The 21,943-nt window shown below is 39.2% G+C and overlaps 1 protein-coding gene across 4 annotated transcripts in view; it reads left to right on the forward strand.

Annotated features, from left to right (window-relative positions):
• Nucleotides 1-21,594, forward strand: part of LOC111864193 (serine/threonine-protein kinase PRP4 homolog) — a 49,975-nt gene extending 28,381 nt beyond the window's left edge. For 2 of the 4 annotated variants that reach the window (XM_023851262.2, XM_023851260.2), the window contains 5 exons: nt 754-891; nt 3,473-3,587; nt 5,090-5,196; nt 7,753-7,884; nt 10,518-11,311. In XM_023851262.2, the coding sequence (XP_023707030.1) occupies nt 754-891; nt 3,473-3,587; nt 5,090-5,196; nt 7,753-7,884; nt 10,518-10,721 (696 nt within the window). In that variant the 3' untranslated portion in view covers nt 10,722-11,311. Of the gene's footprint in view, nt 1-753; nt 892-3,472; nt 3,588-5,089; nt 5,197-7,752; nt 7,885-10,517; nt 11,312-19,272 lie in introns of those variants that run through there. The other 2 variants (XR_002842747.2, XM_023851261.2) reach the window with 2 other exon arrangements.
• Nucleotides 21,595-21,943: the final 349 nt, after the last annotated feature.

A 21,943-nucleotide genomic window follows, 5' to 3' on the forward strand; every position in this document is an offset into this window, starting at 1 on the left:
TTGTGGCGTGCTTTGTGTGTCACGCTACAAATAAATTCCTGTGGGTCTCAGATTCTGTAGAACCTTTATTGTTCTTCACTTATACACTCACGCGCTTTACAATTGTCATCACTTGCAGTGTTACAATTACTGCTTACAATATCTCGGCTGATACTGGACTGTCTTCTCTGGCGGTTGTTCTAAGACTGACTGTGCGAATGCATTCAACCCCGCTATATAACCTTGGTCGCTGCTATGCAACGAACCCTCTGTTATAACCATGGAGACTCCTGTTAGAACTACAATGGAGCGATTGTTGTTTCCTATGCAACGGTCTATTCTAGCGTTTCCATAGAAGTGACTCTTCTGGATTCCAGACACGTTACAATATATATATATATATATATAACATTTGACCAGCTTGGGGTGCTGCTTTCGCCATATATATAACATGCGGTCGTTAAAGGTTAACACAAAATTTTGCATTCACTCTCTGTTCCATAGTACTCTCCATTTTCATGTCTGGACAAAGTTTCATGACACAGTGATCTAATGATCTACTATTCAGTGAATACTGAACACAGCTTATCCACACTTTCCATATGAGCTCTGTCTTCTTGTGTTGCCTAACATTCCAGGTAACAGCATTGCCAGATCTCCCAGCGTGAAATTAAAAGGAGTCTTGAAGCTTATTTCCTCGACCTTGTATGTTGTTCTTAATGAACAGATTGGTATTTGTTTCTGTCCGTGTCTAATGGCTGTGTTTGGTTACAGGTTTTGAAGAAATATGGGAAAGATGTTGGACTGCATGTGAAAGCAGTGAGGTCATACAGTCAGCAGCTGTTTCTGGCTTTGAAATTATTAAAGAAGGCTAATATTCTTCATGCTGACATCAAGCCCGATAACATTTTGGTTAGTATTCATGTATACTCTCCTCACAGGGATAAATTTATATATCTCATTTGCCTTGATATTCGTTTTTTGAGGTGTAAGTCCATTTCTGCATAGTGTTTCAATGTTTTCCAGCATAACTGTACATGTAGCACAGTTTCTTGTAGTTTTGAAATTGATAGCACTGGGGGAGGGGGTTGTATAATGTGTCAAGGTGAGGAGTTGGTAAGATGAAGGTAAAGCTATCCCTGTAACAGGTCGTGGAGGCCATTGGATTATGAGACGTCAAGGCTCACACATTTTGTAAACAGTCGGCTCACAGATGGTGGTGAGATTTTCAGCCTTACACACCAGCCGTACACCCTTTACCCCCATAAAGATTCGTGGTATTAATTTCTGTTATAGGCTGACTCGACCCAAGGGCGATAGTGTGGCTGGAAGGATTAGGTCAGTTGAAAAATCCAATGACTTCATTGAGAATTGAACCTGTGACCTTCTGGCTTGTAGCATAGTGCCTTAATCATCTATGTTACTGCTTTCTAAACCAAAGATTTTGGATCGAGTTGGTAGTTTTATTGACAATTGCAGCTTGTGTGCAGGCAACAACTGCTGCCTCTTTCTGCTGGTTTCTTTGAATGTTGTTATTCACCATATTAGTAAATATATAAAATAAAAGTCATTAATCTTAATTAGTTATACATTTTACGTGGTGGTATCCAAAAGTTCCCAAAATATATTAATAAAAACTATACATCTTACCCAGATCTTATTCTGCACCATCACGTTCAAAGTGAGCGCATACGCCAATCCTCGCATTTCTGCCACTTTTGAAATGCATCCTAGAAGTCTTTCTTTGTTAGGGTGTTTAGTACCGTCTGCGTTTCCGCTTGAATTTCCTCAGCTGTATCAAATCTTCGGCCCTTCAACTTGATTTTCATCTTGGGGAAGAGAAAGAAGTCGCATGGAGATAAGTCTGGCGAGTACGGTGGGTGGGGAACAACTGCCATCTTGTTTTTAGCCAAAACTTCCTGCACAATGTAAGCTGTATGTGGTCGTGTGTTGTCATGGTAGAGTACCCAGTTGTTCGTGCGCCACTTCTCTGGATGTTTTCTCTTCATGTCCTCCCTCAGACACCTTAGAACATCGCGATAGAAGTCTTTATTGACTGTCTGACTAGGAGGGATGAACTGCTTATGAACAATCCTGTCAATATCAAAAAAACAGATCAACATGAACTAAATGTTGCTCTTGACTTGTCGAACTTCTTTTGGCCAAGGTGAAGAAGGCTCTTCCATTGCGACGATTGCTGCTTGCTTTCGGGGTCGTACCTATAAACCCAACTTTTGTCTCCAGTAACAACTTTCGAAAGAAAATTTGGATCCTCTTGAAGCTGTTGTTGAAGTTCCCTGCAGACTTCCAAGCAATGCTCCTTCTGTTCATTTTGCAGCAGTCGTGGCAGAAACTTTGCCGCAATCCTCCTCATGTTCAGTTCCTCTGACAAAATTCATTGACATGTACGATAACTTAGTCCCAAGGTGTTACAGAGGTCTTGGATGGTCAGTCTATGATCTTGCAGAATCAGATCCTAACTTTCATGACATTTTCTGGTATGGTGCCAGTTGACGGCCGTCCCAAACGATCATCATCACCAGTTGATGTTTGGCCATTTTTGAAATGCTTATACCAGTCGTAAGGTTGTGTCTGGCCTAAACTGTTGTCACTAAAAGCTTGCTTCAACATTTGGTGCGTATCTGCAGTGGTTTTTCCAAGTTTAAAACAAAACTTTATACAGACACGCTGCTCTCTCAGGTCAGTCATTGCAAAACCGCAAACTCACGGAAACACAACAATGGAAATATGTTCACCAACAATAAACCCTGCCACTCACCTCAACGCCGCTTTCCACACTGATTCAAGAAGGGTGTGTGGGGAGACAGCTAGCGCTATTTCAATGTGCTCATAACCGTTTGCGCGCAAAATTCAAATTTCAGGAACTTTTTGATAGCACCACGTTTATCATGAATATAATGAAATTTTTTCCCAAATGCATTATTATGGACTTTATTAATTGTTAGAGTGAAGGACTATAATTATACTATATTGTACATAACCTGTTTAAAAAATTATATATGAGGTATTTCTCAGTTATTCTCTATATAGGGAACTTTACACAACATATAATAGTGGTTATTCTGCTCATTTGGGGGCACGCGGTAGCGTAGTTGGTTAAGGTACTATGCTACAAGCCAGAAGGTCGTGGGATTGAATCCCGATGAGGTCACTGGATTTTTCTCAATTGGCCTAATCCTTCCAGTTGCACTGTGGCCCTGGGGTCGACTCAGCCTCTAACAGAAATGAGTACCAGGAATCATCCTGGGGGTAAAGGGTGGCCGGTGCGTAAGGCTGACAACCTTACCGCCATCTATGAGCCGATTGTCTAGAAAATATGGGAACCTCAACGTCTCACAACCCTATGGGCCTCCACACCCTGTTACAGGGATACCTTTACTTTACTTTACTTAATCTGCTCATTTGGTATGATTGCTAACTTTATGTAGACTGACGTGTGTTCCTGATACATGTTTTATTCTTTGAACTGTAGGTCAGTGAGAGTAAACTTGTTCTCAAACTTTGTGATTTTGGTTCTGCATCACATGTGGCTGAAAATGAGATCACCCCATATTTAGTGAGTCGTTTCTACAGAGCCCCAGAAATAAGTAAGTTTGCATAACAGTATGTTGCTTAATTTCAGTGTGTATGTGTTAAGCATTAGCAACTTTATTCAGAGTTTTTCGATAATGGCATGAGACACTGTTCTTTTGGGTTTTGTCCATCATCCCAAACTTGTTTTAGTTACTTTATTTTAAAACCTGGTTGTGTTTCCTTTGTTGGGGAAACAGAAAATCTGCTGTTGGGAATATCCAGAAAGTAAAGATAGAAAGCCCAGAAAATATTTGTGAAGTTTTCTTTTATTCACTTGTAGCACTTATAAAACACACCTTTATTTACTTTTCAAAATAGGCACCATGGATTGCAATGCACTTAGTGAGCCTGGGAATGATATTTTTTATTCCAGCATCCTTGAAATCTCCCACCAGCTCTCTTGGCCATGGAGAACAGTTCTCGACACTTCTGGACTTTGTTGATGAAGTTCTTGATGATAAAACATCTGTCAGCACAAATGCTTTCATCAATTTTTTAGATGATTTCACTGGTGACAACAGATGGCCTTCCACTCCTTATTTAACCGTGAACATCACTTCTCCCCATTTCAATTTGACAATGCCATTTTGCCTGTTCATAACATCTTCGCCGTAAACGGAAACAAGTTGGTGATAAATATCAGCAGCAGTTTCTCCTTTCACGTGAAGAAATCAAATTACTGCACGAACCTTACATTTGGCGGGATTTTGAATCTACACTGCCAGTTTGAAAGCACACTGCGAGCACAGCGTTGCCATGACTGTGGCCAGTGAACTCAGCTGTGTCATACTGTTCCTATCTCACATGGCAGCACTGCCATTTCTGGAAAAAATAATGTCCCTTGCATTCTTACCGGACTTGTATCTTTACTTTCCGGATATCCCTCTTCGGGTAGAGTTGCTCCATGGTTTGAGGAGAGCTCTTTTTAAGTACCGAACAAAGTAGGTAATTTGTTCACTGGATGGAAATGGAGCCAGTTTTTGAAAAGTAGAGGCTTACAAAGAAACTAGGCCAATGGACATAGTCAAAAAGAATAATCTTAATCAGAAATCAACTCCTATTTGTAAAGCAACTAATTCAGTGATCATTGAACTTGTCCTCATCTTAATCTGGTATTTTATGTTTTATATCTTTTCCTTGAAATTGTCAGTCTTACATTTTTTTGCAATTTGATTTTTGTAACTTGACTTGCAGGCATGTTTTGGCTTGGCTAGCCACCTTCAGTTTCTTGTAAATCACAGTTGTTAAATGACTGCCATTTGCATTATGAATCTTACTGTCATGTCATCAGATCATACAAGTGGCACTCAAAGTGACGTCAGCAACTGAATTTACAAAATGTGTTGTGATTAAGTGTGGATGTATAGTTGCAAGACGTAAGCATTATATTGAAGCCTTTGTTTAATGTTTGCTCATTTGTTCATTAAGACGATGTTCTGTACTCCATGTAGGATTTCAGGGTAGGATACCTTACACCATCAGTAAAGTGGCTGTTAAGGTAACATGCTGTTTTCAGTTTTAGGCATTCCATATGATTTTGGTATTGACATGTGGTCAGCGGGTTGCACCATTTATGAATTGTATACTGGGAAAATAATGTTTTCTGGAAAAACCAATAATCAGGTAAGATGATATTGACATTTCATAAAATTTTGTAATAGTGCCTGTGCATAGTATAGTGTTATCTTACATCATATCCAATAGAAATTACATCACAATGTAACCCTGATTTAAGGTTTCGTTGGGGAGTGATGGATTTGAATACTAAATTGAGAAAAATCTTGTATGTGGAGATTTCAACACATTATGGCCATTGAAATTGTATGTTACAGAGCAGAAAATCTTACATTGAGGAGCAGTAATGTAAAAATTAGGGAACAATGAATGATACTTAGAATAGCACAGATTAAAGCACTGCTCTTTTAAATGTCTCCAGTGCCACAACCATCTGATGTACACTATGGGCATTAGATTAAATAATCTTACATTGCAGCCACTATGATCTGTTGTGTGTATATGTTCTTTCAAAAGTTTAGCCTTTTGAATGAAACGCAGGACCTTAATGGGGCCTCATGAAACAGGTTCCCAAGCAATGAAATTTTAATTCAGCCAGGACCTCGCAGTCATAGAAGATGAAATCATATTTGCCGTACTTAAGATTTATTGTACAAAATTTTATTCATTTTACTGGTGTTGATGTGTACATGTTGCAAACACTGCCTGAAATTCTCCTTATTTCTCTTTACAATATATTTTTGCAGCTGTACATTTCAACGTGAACTTGAGCGTCTGTTTGTATTAACTTTCCACTTCATTTCTTTACATCGTGTATAACACTTGAATGTATTTTGCAGGAAGTAGTAGGGGCAGCATTATGAACAGTGACCGCCTAATTGAATAGATTCACTGGAATTTGTCAACTTCAGAACAGTTATTTAGTCAGGCTCAGTATTTTCATTTTTAGTTAAATGGTCAGAATATTTTCTCAAGAGAACAATGTTTTTGTTTGATAAGTTGATATTTTTCAGATATTAAATTCTATGGTAAATAAACTGTATGGGATTTATTTGGAAATAGAAAAATGTATTTTGAAGGATTATATATTTGTTTAATTTTATTCATTCTGGTCTGTCACACTAGTTAATTATTATAAAATGATTTGGCAATAGTGCCTCAGTACACAATGAAAAGAGAAACACTGTCTAGACCTCAGAGGACGCCAAATAACATGGCAATCTCCCATTTTTGCAGAAGAGGCACAGAGACACCAAACCTCAGCATTTCAAGATTTTAAATATTAAGAATATTAATAATTTATTTTTAAATTAAACACCCATTAACTTAATTAAAAATCTTCATACAAAACTATAAACTTATGTACTGTGATATATGTAATAGTAGTTCCTTAACACTTCGCAGACTGGCGATTTAAATATTTAAATCACCCTGGGGACCGGCATTTTTAAACATACTACCCTAACTTGTGCACTGTTTACTTTAAAAATTAATATAAAATCTCCTAATTAATTTTTTGAACTAAAACTTTTGGAGAACACTTACCAATGCTCCTAGAAGTGCTTGAGGGTGTGATATTTTTGGAAACATTCCCCTTTGTGAAGTGGCATTACACAGAACTTGCAGATGTAGACATACTCCTTTTTTTGTGAATTGTGCAAACACGGTATTGCCTAGAAGGATTCTTCCCTTTGGAGTGTTCGCTCTTCACAATTTTCATGAGGGTATTTTTCGGCATATCACTCGAGAGTCGCCCTGGGGGGTCCACATGAGGCCTTCGTGGGGTGGGAGTTATGGGCCCAGTCGTACTAAGTCTTTGTGTGACCCTGGTTCTGCCACCACCATCTGGACTGTAGTCCAGGCCTTTGCCACATTCATCAGAAATGCTTTGTATTTCAATTTTGAATCAGGGTTTAGATTTTTTGCTGTCCCCGCAATGTTACTACGTGCAATGTTATTACCCGCATTATCGTCGGAGCTACTGTCACTTTTACTGTCTGTGGCCACAATTCTTTGTTGTCCCCCGTCACTGTTGCTGTCTGAATGACAATCCATTACTACACGTCTCACAAGGCAGGTCAGCTAGGTCATCGGAGGAGAATTTGTCCTTGATCCATTCTCTCCACTAGCTACTGGCTGATACACACAGCTTGAAGAAAGCAAAGCATTTTCCTTTATAATCGGTTAAGTAAACAGCGAGGTCAAGTTACTGACTGCTAACTAAACATTCCAGAGTCTTATCACGCATCTGCAGGCAGTTGCATGCAATATAGGTGGCGCCAAAGCTATGTATATTGTGTTGCAACTTACCATGTTCTAAAAACATATTAATACGCTACCGGTCCGCCATGTTTAAAAGCGAAAAATGTACGAATGTGTGCGCGGTCAGCAAAGTGTTAACACGTTATTACCTTCTGAAGATATTTTCACAACTGACCGAAACACGTAAAGACACTATGTAAATATATACTGAATCACACTGGACAGTGTTGTCAAATCATTTTATAATTCTATATTTGCTTTATTCTCTGCCTTTGGGGACTAGAATACCATTTTTTTATTTTGATTGTTTTAGAAAATCTGAGAGGTCAGGACTTAATTTATAAATGTTATCTAGATGAATTTCATGCTTCAGAGAATTAAATTGTTGATGTGTGCTTTCAGATGTTGAAATTTTTCATGGACTTAAAAGGGAAGATGCCAAACAAAATTATAAGGAAAGGATCTTTCAAGGAACAACATTTTGACAGCAACTGCAATTTCTTATATCATGAAGTCGATAAAGTAACTGAAAGAGTAAGTGTTTCGCTCTGTGATTTCAGTGGATGCTATCATAAATAGGTTTGTTGTGTGAGCATAAGATTATGATGGCACATTGCACTATCAAAGTGCTGCACGTGCCAGTTGGAAGTAGCACTACTTCTACCAGTAGATACGAGGGTTGGAACTTTAATAGCAGCAACTATTTATTTACACTGATACAAAATAGATGCATGTTTCGAAGTTCTACTGTCCTTCACTGTAGTCACCAGCATTGTGTACAACCCATTGCCAGCGATGTGGAAGTCGTAGGATACCTTTAGCAGCGCCTGTTATGTTGATAGTTGGAATGGAGCGGTCTACTGCCTGAAGAATCTCTGGAACAGTTCTGAAGCGAATGTCAAGAAGTGGTTCCTTCATTTTAGGAATCAAGTCGAAGTCACAAGGACTTAAGTCCGGGGAGTATGGTGGATGGTACAGCACTTCCCAGCCCCATCGATTGAACAAAGCAGCCACAGGTTGTGCTGCATGCAGCTGAGCATTGTCCTGCAAAAGATGGGTGGGTTCTGCAGAAAGTGTCGCTGCTTCTTTCTCAAAGTTGGTCACAGGTTATGTTCAAAAAATGAACAGTAATATTGCCCATTGACAGTCTGCTGTTAGGGATCACTCTCCAGTAACGCGGAAAGAGCATACACTTCTTCTTCACTGACATTAGGACAATCTGGCCGATGCATGTCTGCCACATTTTGGCGTCCCTCATTGAAGGCTTCTATCCTCCTTGCCACTGTTGTGTAAGGCAATGTAGATTCCCCGCAAGCCTCTTGAAGACCTTGATGACACTATCGTGCTGTACGGCCTCTGGAACATTCAGTCTTTAACCAGCTCCGTTGTTCCTCTTTCAAAGACAGTGTGACAACCCTACATTAGACCGCCAGCGAGTTAGTTAGTTAGTTAGTTAGTTAGTTAGTTAGTTAGTTAGTTATTGGAGAGGGTGGGTTTCCCCATGCACTGAGACCTGTATTGGTCCATTGTACTTCCCTCTATGATTTCTACCAGTCTATATCCTACCGGTAGTGGTGCTTACCATCAGTCCCGCCCAGCCAGCGAGACCGGCTCTCATCTATAATGCTTCCCCCATCTACCAGAGGTATTAGAGACTGCTGTTGGGCAGGAAACGTCCGTTAATTTGGCTCAGTGACCTCCTTTGGAGATATGAGGTTCTTTTACGTGCCGTAAAGCTACGACACGGGACCCACGGCTTAAAGTCCCTCCCGGAGGACTTGTTCCCTGAATTTTTGTGCCCTTAAAAATTCGACGACCTCCACCGGGTATTTGAACCCGCGTACTACGAGTCATGAGGTGGGAACGTTACCTCTAGACTACGGAGGCCGCTGACCGCCAGCTAACACGAGGCTCTGTTCTTCTCGTCACCGCGCATGCGCGTGATGTGGGAAGGGAGAGAGCATTTGCTCTGAGGTAAGGTAGGTATGTACCTAACGTGTGGTATAAGCGACATTATTTGGTTCTGTTGCATGGCGTCTGTACAGCAGTGTTGCCACTATTAAAGTTCCAACCCTCGTAAATCCACAGACAGTGGTCTTTATATCAGATTTTGAAGGGTTCTGAAAATGGTGTATAACACTTGGGATTACTGGGTTTTTGGACTTTGTCCAGCGTCTGGTATTCTAAAGAGCAAAACATTTTGGAAACTGGATCTGTTTCCATCTCCTGGTAAAGAGGTGGGAGACACTGCTCTGTTGGGTCCGTTAGAAATAGCCAACCTCAATCACTGGTCCTAGGTTAGCTTTTCCTAACAGGCCCATCAGAGTAGGTGTCCCCAACCCCAACCTGAGGATGGAAACAGATCCAGTTTCTGACACAATATTTTCTTTAGAATACTGTACGATGGACAAAGTCCAGAAACCCAGCAATCCCGAGTAATCTCTGTTGTTAGTTGTTACAGTTTTCATGAACTATGGTTGTTAGAGCTTCTCAGATTCGGTATATTCTTAATGTTGGATGTTTTTGTATTTTGAATAAGGGAAGTAGAGATCCATGTGTTAGTAAATGTGTAACTTTGGTTTAACCATTCAGGATCAATTTCCTACTTTTTGCGCTAGAAATTTCTGTTGTTGGCATCACATCCCAGAAGACCACAGTTTCAATATTAAAAAAAAGAAGTAAATGTATCCCTGTAACATGCTGTGGAGGCCCATAGGGTTGTGTTGAGGTTCCCACATTTTCTAGACAGTCAGCTCATAGATGGCAGTAAGGTTGTTAGCCCTATGTGCTGGCCGCCCTTTACCCCCAAGAATATTCCTGGTACTCATTTCTGTTAGAGGCTGGGTCGACCCCAGGGGTTTTAATATTCACCTTCATGGAAATTGCTGATCTCATTTGCTTTGCTTATTCACTTCAGATCTGAAAGATTTGGTGTGCATTTATACCTCTTCCGGAACATTTAAATAACTACAGTGGCAAAATCCGCCAGTACATTTTTAGTGATGGTATAGCTCACATGAATTTCCACGCATTTTAAACATTTTTTGTTATATTTAAATTTTGTTTTAATACAGTGATTTTGTGATCCACCTGAATGCTATGCTCTTTGGTACACACCCATGAAGAAAGCAATCTTAATGTGTAATCGTGGAGTGTCATTGTTGCAGGAGAAAGTAGTAGTAATGTCAACGTTGAACCCATCCCGAGATCTGCTGTCCGAGCTGATCGGTAACCAGAACCTTCCAGAAGATCAAGCCAGGAAAGTTAATCAGCTCAAGGACCTCCTGGAGAGAATCCTGATGTTGGACTCGTCAAAACGCATTGCAATCAACCAGGCCCTGACACATCCATTTATCCAGGAGAAGATATGATGAGCCGCTGACTTTTGAGAACAAGGGGTTAAAGTTATTGAGAGAGGTAACTAGCCGTCTCGGGAGTGCCTCCAGCGGAAAGCTTAGCTAAGCTAGTTTATAAGATTGCCTTTACTTGCTAGAGAAGAACTGGGGGCCACAAGGTTTACTTTATTCAAAGTTATTTTTCTGTAAAACTTTGAAATATTTATTCCACAAGCAAAAGATCTGCTACATATATATATATATATATATATGAGTTTCTTTTATATCGTAATATAACTTGTGACACGAAGCATGGCTTGCATTTAAAGGAGTGGAGTTCTGACGTATGCTTCGTGCAGAATGTGTCAGTAAGTACATGCAGGACAATATTAATTGTTCATATTATTTTAGTATTTAATTTCATGGTCTTGAGACAAGAAATGCATTCAGTAAGTTCATTAACACTTAAGTGTAAACATTCTACAGAATATATGTTTTATTTGATGATGGAAACTGGTAGTAAACTGTCATTTGGGTGAAAGGCTATAAGGAAGTCATTTAATTGTTTACTGATTCCTTGTTAAATGTCCGATCTTTTAAAATAATAAATAGTAATATCCATGGAACATTTTGGATCTTCTTCAGTACCATTAATTACCCTCTTGACAACCAACCTGTTTAATTTGTTACGTTAATAAGGTGGATGAATGTCTAATGTGGGGTAAAAGTGGAAGTTACGGAAGCTGTAGTACACATTCAGCGAATGGAAAATATCAACATATTCTGCGGGATTATCAGTACTTTTTATGTCCAACACCCACTGCATTATATTGTAAAAAAATGTTGCCAAAACTGGCAAGAGTTTGAGAAGCCATTGTTTTATTCTGGTGTGGAAATAATAACTTCTTATTGCAAAATGTTTTGTTTCATACGCTCAGATTTTTTAACTCTTGTAAGAAGTGTCAGTAGTCCAGTATTCATTCTTCATTGAGTGGTTAGTTTTGTCACATGGTATTTAAGGAGTTGCAAGAATTTCTCTGTATACAGTTCTCCAGTATATCCTTACAACCATCCTTTTGTTCCCATAGGTTTATAGATGGTAGTGGTCACTTGTAAGAATGTGCATAAACAAATTAAAATAATATGCTTATGTTTTCATAAAACAGTAAATTCCCTGTTACCCACTGTGTTTATGGATTGTGGTGTGCTGGTTACATGAATCTGCCAGTTGCATGATGAAAATGCACACAGAAACACAGTAAATGGTGAAAATGACATGTTTTCACTTTAATTCTTACATATGAGTCTTCCTATGTGAGACAACGGATTTGTGGGTGGAAGATTTGAGATATATGTATACTGTAACTAAGTCACAGATTCTGCTAGCGGCCCCTGCATGAGGAAAGTTGATGGGTAGTGCTGTTAGTGGCAGCTGGGAGGATACAGTGTGGTAGGTGAATATTTGCACAGTGCAGGTTTGTTTTTGAATGACTTTATAAAAATGGTAAATTTTCTTTGATATTTTTCCTTGTTGGATGAGAATTCCAGAAGCCTGGATGCGGGATAACAGGGAGTTTACTGTATAATAAAGCATGATAGTGTGTAACATGAACTGATGTTATACCTTCAGGCATGGTGTACCTTTTCTGTTCTGTAGATTCTGCCGTAACTTTGTAGCTGTAAATTCATCTAATGTTTATTTCAAATTGAAGAGAATAGTTTTGACAGTTTTAGTTTCTTACGACTTGTCAATTTTTGAGGAACACCTAAGACTTCTGTTTACTTTCATTTTGTGTCATTACTTGCACAGATTAATGAATATACGTGTATGTGTATATTAGCACCTACGAAGCCTCCGAGCATGTTCAAACAAGTCAAAATATTCAGTAAATCATGGCTGATCATTAAGACCATTAATCCTTTCGCTGCTAATATTGTCACGTGTTGGATGTATAACACGACAAATAACTTCATGCCGTATTGGATATAGCAAATTTTATTTCACACTCGCTCTTAAAATCGCACAGTTTACAATCTCACACTACTCCTATCTGCAGTATTATAACTGACTGGTTGACTGACTCACTGCTGGCTAACTCGTAACTCAACTCAACTCAACTCATAGACTGCTGCCTTGAGAACTGTCTTTGGCAACTGTGTAGTTCCCTTATAAACCCTCACCTGGACAACGGGAAAACAGTTACGTGATAGGCACCACTGTTGTCTGACGCCGTGTTTGCCGACAGCCTAGCAACACTGTCGGGAGTTGTTTACTGCTGAGTAGCAACGGTGGCATCCCGTGTTACATCACCGCTGGGGAGGGAGGGGGTGTCCTCCATAGTGCAACACATCACACTGCTCCCTCCGTTCGTCCCGAATATCCTAACGGTGCACTCCCGTTCCTTTTCTGTGTCTCCTGTTATTTCAGCTACTTGCAGTGACTATTCTCCTTCCGTTACAACCACTCTCCTCTTAAGACCAGCTCATCTCGAGCGGTTTCCTGCTAAGTTGCCAGAAGATCCAGTTGTGTCACACTCGTTCGTCGCACATTCACTCTTACTTGGGAGGCCGGTTCTTCTACATTACTGGTTCCTCCTCTACTTGAGGTCTCTTTTTCCGTTTTGGAGGGGGTTGTCCCCTCCACAAAGTCCAATCCACGATTCTCCGCATCCTGCTGGAAGTCTTGGGCATTCGTTTAAGTGTTTTTCGGACCGTATATCTCATATAAGGTTGTCCTTGGTGTTCCTTCGCTTCCCAGAAAAGCTCAATCTTCCGGGCTCCACTTCCAGATGCCGTCCGTGGTTGTCCTCTTCCTCCCATGTAGTGCCCCCTTGCCGTGTTCCTTTGTTCCTTCATGGTGCATCTGTAAATTCTTCTGGAGTGGCCCTACTCTCTGGGTTGCTCGCTGAATCATGGCCCTGGTGCGGTTTCTCCTAACGACATTTACCTTCTGCCGTTCCATTTTCGCACAGCGGGTCGTTCCCTCTGCGGGCTACGGCCAACTTCTTCTGGGGTCCACAATTATCCCATGTCAAATTCTTCATATTTCGTCGCTTGTTTTGGTCCCTATGCTTTTTCTGCTTCGGTTCTCCAACTGGAATTACTTCGGCGTCTTGTAGGGGTACCTCTCGTAGTTCTGCCGCCTCAGGTTTCCTGTCCACTGAGGCTGGCTCTTCTTCTTCTGGACGTGCCTCCATTTCTCAGCAGGCCATCGTCTCTTTGACCAGTATTGCAATGAGGACCTCCTCTTGTTGTGCCATCCTTGCTTGGGTTGCTCTTGTTTCTGCATCCAACTTTTCTCTCCAGGCCCTCATCTCTTTTAGTATATCCTCTTTGTCTTTCTTCCTATTTGCCTCCATTTCTTTCTTCTCGGTTTTCCTATCGGCCTCTTCCTTTTCTTGGTTGGCGAGTAATTTTGCCAGCATGTCGATTATTTGCTGCATATCTTGTTTCTTCATCTTGTAACAGTAACTTAAGGCGTGTTTAAGTTCGCATCCCACTTCTGACATCAAATTGTCACATGTTGGGTATGTAACGCGACAAAGAACTTCACGCCATATTGGATATAGCGAATTTTATTTCACACTCGCTCTTAAAATCACACAGTTTACGATCTCACAACTACTGCTGTCTGCAGTATTATAACTGACTGGTTGACTGACTCACTGCTGGCTAACTTGTAACTCAACTGAACTCATAGGCTGCTGCCTTGAGAACCATCTTCGGTGGCTGTGTAGTTCCCTTATAAACCCTCAGCCCGACAACAGGAAAACAGTTACATAATAGGTACCAGTGTTGTCTGACGCCATGTTTGCCAACAGCCTAGCAACACTGTCAGGAGTTGTTTACTGCTGAGTAGCAATGGCAGCATCCTGTGTTACGTCACCACTGGGGTGGGAGGGGGTGTCCTCCATAGCGCAACACGTCACAATATGTTAAGTAACTCTCAGTACCCTCTGTGCTGAATTATTTTTGAATAAATCTTTTGTAAATAATATAAGTGCAAAGTATGAAAATTTGTGATAAAATGTAACTTATCTTACCTCAGACAGGGAACAGGCAGCAGAAGTTGCAAAAATGTTGAATTATTCAGTATTTTTCACGGGAAAAGTGCATTTAAATCAGGGTTGCCCAAGATGGCCAAAAAAGTACATAATTTGGTATCCTAGTCTTATCACTATGTCACATCTTGACTAAAGTCTACAACTTCGTTTAAAACTATTATAGAAAGCACCGCGCACTATATGAAGCCATTTTTACTAGCTCTGTGAAATACCCATTTCACATGACTCACTGTGCAGATGCAACCTTTTACGTTTCTTAAGCTAGAAGGCAGAAAAATCCAGCCATTGAAATGAATGATGCTTCATTACATTCCCAGCAGATGACTCTATGCACCCACCAAGTTTGAATGAGATTGGTGCAAAGAAACCTGAGATTTTAAACTCTTAAAGTCACAGTGCAGGTTTTGTCAATCACAGCCAGGACACCATGTTTTTCAGACCGCAGCAGTGTAAGGGTTAAAATGGAGGCTGGGAAAAAAGGTTGAAGTGTTGCATGCTTCCACTCATAGTTGAAACATTTGTAAACATACTTAGAATTTCCACATACTTTAATGTTGCATTTGTGGTATGTAGATTATGGATTTTAACATGAAGTCTCAAACTAACTGATGTACCGTATGAAGCAATATGTTGAGATGTGTTGTTTAATGGAAATAACATCCGTGCAACCCCTTTCTATACTGCAGAATGGCTAAGGTTCACCATGGCAGATCAGATGGTTAGCAGTGAAGTTTTCACAATGTATGGGTATGAAAGAATTTGTATTAATGTATGTATGATTAGAGCAGAAATGTGAATGACATTTCACTTATTACCGGGGGCTGAGATAACGAAAAATGCTGCTGCTTTTAGTACAACAGTGAATCAAGCCACAGCAGCTTTCGTACCATATCTAAATATAAATTCTATTCTCTGTTATTTGTTTGCAGAGGACAGAAAAGAGAATCTTGTTTATTTAAAGCATTGTTAATATAAATGCATTATTCAGAAAGACTAATGAGCTATTCTTAAATTGTTTTGTATCATAAACTTCTTTCTAGGTCTTGTGTTTATTTACTGTGGAGATTTTAATATTTATTTTGTATATTTTTGCTAGGTGACTATGATTACAGTTTTACCACAAAGCACAGTATAAAACAAGGTAGTGGGACTTCATGGGCACAGAAGTATGTATCAGAGTGAACTTATTGCCTTCTGGACTGTAATGCCTTGGAAGTATATGTACCAACATTTCATAAGGACGTGCCACCTCTGTTTTCAGGATAAGTCTGAAGATGGAGGCATCAAGTTCATTCCAAACGTTGGTACCTATCTACCAAACTACATGGTGTCAGCCCCAGAAGACCAATATTATTATTCACAGCCATAGGAACCTCAGATCTGGCGTGTCAAACTGCTCATTGCCAGTTGTTACAGACATGGTACCAGTTCTTTCTAAGCTCTGCGTTAAGTTTTAAGAAAGCAGTTTGAAAAATGGATTATAGACGAAAGTAATCATAATCTCCGAGTCTTCTTCAAAACTCCCATGCCTTATCCCTAGACCTTGTTAGGTTGGACATGAATGTTTATAGGTTTTAGTTATATAGCACTAAGGGTTGGGTTGGTAGACATGCATTCCATCATTCCATAGATCGTAGATGGTGGAACAAGTCCCAGATACACTCAGCTCTCAATTATCTGGGATAATGGTGGGGATGGAAATCACAATTAATCGAAAACCCGGTTAAGACAAATGTTATTAAAAGTAGTACTGTAATACTGTACCTTCATAATACTATAGGCATACCTGTATTTAAATTTATTCAACCTCATTTTTATGTCATCTCATGGCCTATTTAATACTCTTTTTTTATATTACAGTGAAGTATGAATTAGTTATTTCAATCACAATGTTCAACAGCATCCAACACTTTTTACAGATATTCACACTTAACACTTAAAATAATCTAATATTGTCATTTGCTTTTTTGCGGCATTTTCCTTTTTATGGATATCCGTACGGAGCCTACGTAATATTAGCTTGTCACTTAATAAACTGTTCTCTTCACTCTTAAGATAGTCTAGTAAGGATTCCAAATGATTAAGAGCAGCACTGTCCACTTCTTCCTCATTCTCACTTTCTTCCCGCTCTTCTGGCTGCACCCCCACTGAACTTAACGATTTCATCACTGCTTAACATTTCGAAGCCTGGCTCACATGAGTCACAGTCAAACCACTCTCTTATATTTTCCTCGTTGACTTCTTCACCACCATGAACTTGCTTAGCTAATTTTGTCAATTCTATGGCTATCTCATTTTCACTGAATCCAGTGAATCCATGGATTTCGTCATCTTCATTATTGATGAAAGACATCAGTTTCTTCCATGAATTTTTCAATACAGATGGCTTTACTGTTTACCACGCTGTTTAAATCTTGTATATGGTATCTAACATTGAAAAAGACTTCCAGAAACACGTCAGATCATTGCCTTCATCGATGTACTTTTGTAGCAAATTTGATCTGTAGATTCTCTTCATACTTGAAATAATAACTCCTTGATCCGTTGGTTGGATAAGTGCGGTAACATTAGGAAGAAAATATTTCACAAAAATATTTCCATCATCTGTCCTCAGGAGACTTTTGTTACGATGTGAGGGTGCATTGCCAATGAGGAGCACAGCTTTCTCAGATGGTCACGAACTTGAGGCACAAATTTAAAATCAAACCATTCTTTAAATATCTCTCTATTCATACAAGCTCCTTTCTATTTAAAATAATGGATAGGCAGACTTGAAGCTACCCAATATATGACATAAACTCCTTCCTAAGTGCAACAATTTATTGTAGTTCTTTCATCTTGCTTTCTTCTACACTACATGTTTCGGCCGCAAACGGCCATCATCAGGTGTATACACTCACGTAGCTGCTACACTGCACGTAGTTTAAAATTTAAAAAACACTAGTCTTCCCAATTGTTCATTTCGCCGTTGCTATCAGGTTTTGATATATTGGAATCTTCCCCGCTGATATCTGTCAGATATGTACAAAATCGTTATTAACCTACACACATCACTTTGATTTTCATAAACTGGCACTTTTAAAATCTTCAATTCCAATTTTAAAAATTTCTTTAAAATTTAAAATTCTCAGAGTTACCCGCCCTATGTCTATAGTGCTGCAGCGGCTACTTCTTGTTTTCAGAACTGTTCAGGTATTATTCTGTGTAGACTCCCTGTGTGTGTGCCGCTGCTTATCTTTAATACATGTTCTCATATATTGTGTAGAGTGTAACAGGATGCTTAAATATAATATTGAAGCTACTGTTCCTTTAAAGAGCGTGGTCTTTTTGCTTTGCTGATAACTACTGGTGTTAGTTTGTGTGTTCCTGATGCATCAGAACAGCACAAGACTGTCAATCTCTCCTTACTGGATTTGTGACCTGGAGCCTGTCTTTCATTTTGAAATGACAAAGTTCTGGTTGGCAAGCATTTCCAATAAAGACCCGTTTCATCGGCATTATAGATTTGTTCTGGCAGCAGATTTTCACTTTTCACGAAACTATCAAAATTAGTGCAAAGTTGAACTGATGATAAGTCCCCTGACAATTTCTCACCTTGAATACAAATTTCTCATATTCCATGATGCTGCTTGAAACGCGTTAGCCAACCGGAAGAAGCGTCATAACTTCCTTATAGTTCAAGTGCTTCGGAAAAAAATTTTGCTTGTTTAGCAGAAACTGCTCCTGTTATTGTTGTTCCCTGTGCCCTTAGTTGATTAAACCAGATCAGCATTGCTTTGTCGAGATCATATGTTGATTTTTTCATGGTTTTACTCTTCTTCATTCCGCTTGAATTAGAAAACGAAGCAAAGGAAATTAATTGATTCTTTTGTTTTTTCAAATTACGAACAGTTTGTTCTCCAATACCATATTGCATTGCTAATTGTTTAACTACACCTCTTTTTCCAAACTGATGGATAATTTCAAGTTTCTGTTGAATACTTAACACAACACGCTTCCTTTTACACCCTGACATTTTGCTAACACACTTGAAGATCGATACAAAGAGACTAACTGGGGCGGTGTATCTGTCCTTGAAACTTTCCACAAATCCTTGCATTCTTTCACCCCTACCCTAGAACACTGTGTTAGCATAACGGGGCCAAAAAATGCAGAGCTCGGTTCACACTAATGCGAAAATAGTGTTATAACTCACCATATGAAACAAAAGTGAATGAATATTAAACAACATATAAGCCTCAAAAAAAAGCCCCAGTTAAGCCGCAAACCGGTTTATCCGCCCCTGGATAATCGAGAGTTGAGTGTACATCACATTCATCAAGTACCTAGAAATACAACACTTACTGAGGCAAAGTTGCCTTTAGGAGACCTATTCTGAACCTTTACCTACAGTTCTCACTTTTTGTAACATTTCTGATTTAACCACCTGATATATCAGTTCCTGAGCATTTCCGAGCCCTAAACACCAATGTTAATAGCGGAGAAGTGGCATGAAATTGTTACTATGGCAATTCTTGTTCCAGAGTACAGACGGAGCAGCTATGCCCATGTCTTCTCATGGCTGAGTGTGCTGTTACGTCAGCCCAGATGTTGCAATTGCTGTTTAAAGGTATTGCTGATACAGACTGGAAGGGTACTGCATAGCTTTTGAATTTGTCCCTTAGCTCTATGAAAAGTAATTATGTCTGTGATTTCTGTGGTTATGTATCACAAGGTGGAAAAGACAGCAATGCTTTATAATGTTTTGTATTCTTCGAGAATCCTGCATGTAATCTTGCAATATATAATTTATATTTCCAGGCTGTACAGGTCATCTGGCAGATTTCTAATGTGTTTAGTAAAGATAAGGCATGTGTCGATGGTACTGTGGAGAACTGGTATATTTGTAAAGATAGACATGAATAACAAAAAAATTTGAAGTTAATATCACATTATGAACTTTTGGGATGTTTGAGAAAAGTACTGGAAGACACTACAGTGATTTTGAATAATTAAAGTAACAGGTGTATCCTAGTTCATTTGTGTCTTTCTGTGAAAACTATTCATTAGAAATTTTGAGAACTGTTCACTCTCTTATTTCAAGCATTATATATTTGCCCCAGGCAAGCAAAATACATTTCTGTCAAAGGAAGTAAATATTGCACATTTAAAAGTGAAAACTGAATTGCCCATCTTATGTGGAGAATGGTTTTGTTTACACATTATTTTACTTCGTTTTCTCCTGGTTTCCATACCTGCTTATGTCTGCAGCAGCTAATTTAACTGAAAGCCCAGAGGTTTATATTATGGAATTTTACATTCTCTTAATTGTATGTCTGTGCTTTTTTTTTTCTGCGAGACCACCAATACAAAGGAAATATTCCTGTCTTTTTGCTCATGACATGCCAAAATATTTCCATTTAAAAACAGACACTTTGCCGTTGTTGTAGTGCACTTGCGTTTTAGATAAAATTGTAGTCATATACTTAAGACTGGGTGAACATTAGGATTTGTAGTGTTCATGCTTGTGTGCAAGGGTACGGCCTAATTTGCACTTTCTTTTCTAGCAAAACGGGCTCTTCCTAATGGAGATGCTTTGAAAATCAATTTGGACTATTTGGCAACAGTGGAATAGCATTTTCAAGGTATACTTCTGTCAGCATCTTTTATTTTCATTTTCAATTTATTTTCTTTCCCCTCTTATTTTATTGGCATTTTTTTTACATAAGTCAGGTAAGTGTGAAGGAAACAGGTAAGGTTGGTGACTTACTGTTTCATATTCATGCCAGGGTCATAAATGACCACAGATTTTTTTATGTGAGTTTTCAGGTTATTACAGCAGTAAGTGTTCATATTTGGTCTTCTGGGTTATGACCAGTCTGTATCTCCTTTTTCTCTCCCTTTGCTCTGAGTAACCCCTCTCCACTTTCCCCTTTTTTGCCACTTGTCTGTATAGCATAAAGATATCGTAAGAACATTCAGTTAAGATGGAGACAGCCATGTTCTTCAAGTACTTTATGGTGTTAAACCCAGAACACCAAAATGTGGAGCATTGATTTTGATTGACAATGAGAAGTCTTAAGGTGTTCATTAGTATCATGTTTGCAATAATTATTCTAATGAATCTAGTGTGTGCCCTGTACGCATGATGTGTGCTGTGATGGGAAGTAGAAAATATTTCTGTAGTGCTATTTTCTTCCAGCTGTACTCTAGAAAGCTGCTCCATAGCAAGTGTTCCAGGCTTGTGTAGCAGCATTTCATGTTTCTAGTGGACATGTTTGAGAATCAGCATATGGTCTTCTGAGATGTGATGCCATGGAGACAGGTACCAGGGTTCTTCCAAAACGTTAGTACCTGTCTAACTACTTAATGTTACATCTAAGAAGACCATAATCTTGATACTTCCCCCTGTGAGAACTTCAGACCTTAGGTGTGAGAATAGTGGTACCATATATTGGAACTGACTTCAGCACTTGGTTCATTCTCCACTGATAAATGAAGGTAGATATCCTGATAGTGAACCTGCCCTATTTCCTCCAGAGAACAGTTTTATATGATATCTGATTGACATGACAATTCTTCTTCTATGGCACAACAGCCCGATGTCGGGCCTTGACCTCCCTTACCAAGCCCCTCCATTCCTCTCTGCCTTGCGCTGCTCTCTTCCTTTTCCTTACACCCATTCACTTCTTCGCATCTTCCGCTGCACCAGTCCATCTAGTTCTTGGTTTCACAGCACGTCTCCTGCTGCCTGTTGTACTATATAATGTTTTCTTTGGGATACACTCCTCATCCATTCTCTGTACATGCCCAGCCCATTGCAATCTTTTAAGCTTTATCGTCACTGAGATCTCTGGCTCCTTATATAATTTGTATAACTCTTTATTATATCTTATTCTCCATATCCCATTCTCTTTTATTGGTCCATAAATTCGTCTTAGGATTTTCCTCTTGAATGAATTGATGACCGATTCCTCTTTCTTGTTTAGCGTCAAACCCTCACATCCATAATAAAGCACCAGTCTTATCATTGTTTTATATATTTTTGTTTTAATCGATCGGTGTATATCCTTCGATCTAATATCTGATAGTAACAAGAAATATGCATTATTCGCTAGTTTTATTCTTCTTGTTATTTCATGATTTTCCTCTCCATCTTTGTGGAATTTCGATCCTAGATAAATGAAGTCTTCAACTATTTCTATCCCGTCCCCT

Source organism: Cryptotermes secundus, unplaced genomic scaffold, assembly GCF_002891405.2.
Source record: "Cryptotermes secundus unplaced genomic scaffold, Csec_1.0 scaffold2547, whole genome shotgun sequence".
In the NCBI taxonomy this organism is placed as follows: Eukaryota; Metazoa; Arthropoda; class Insecta; order Blattodea; family Kalotermitidae; genus Cryptotermes; species Cryptotermes secundus.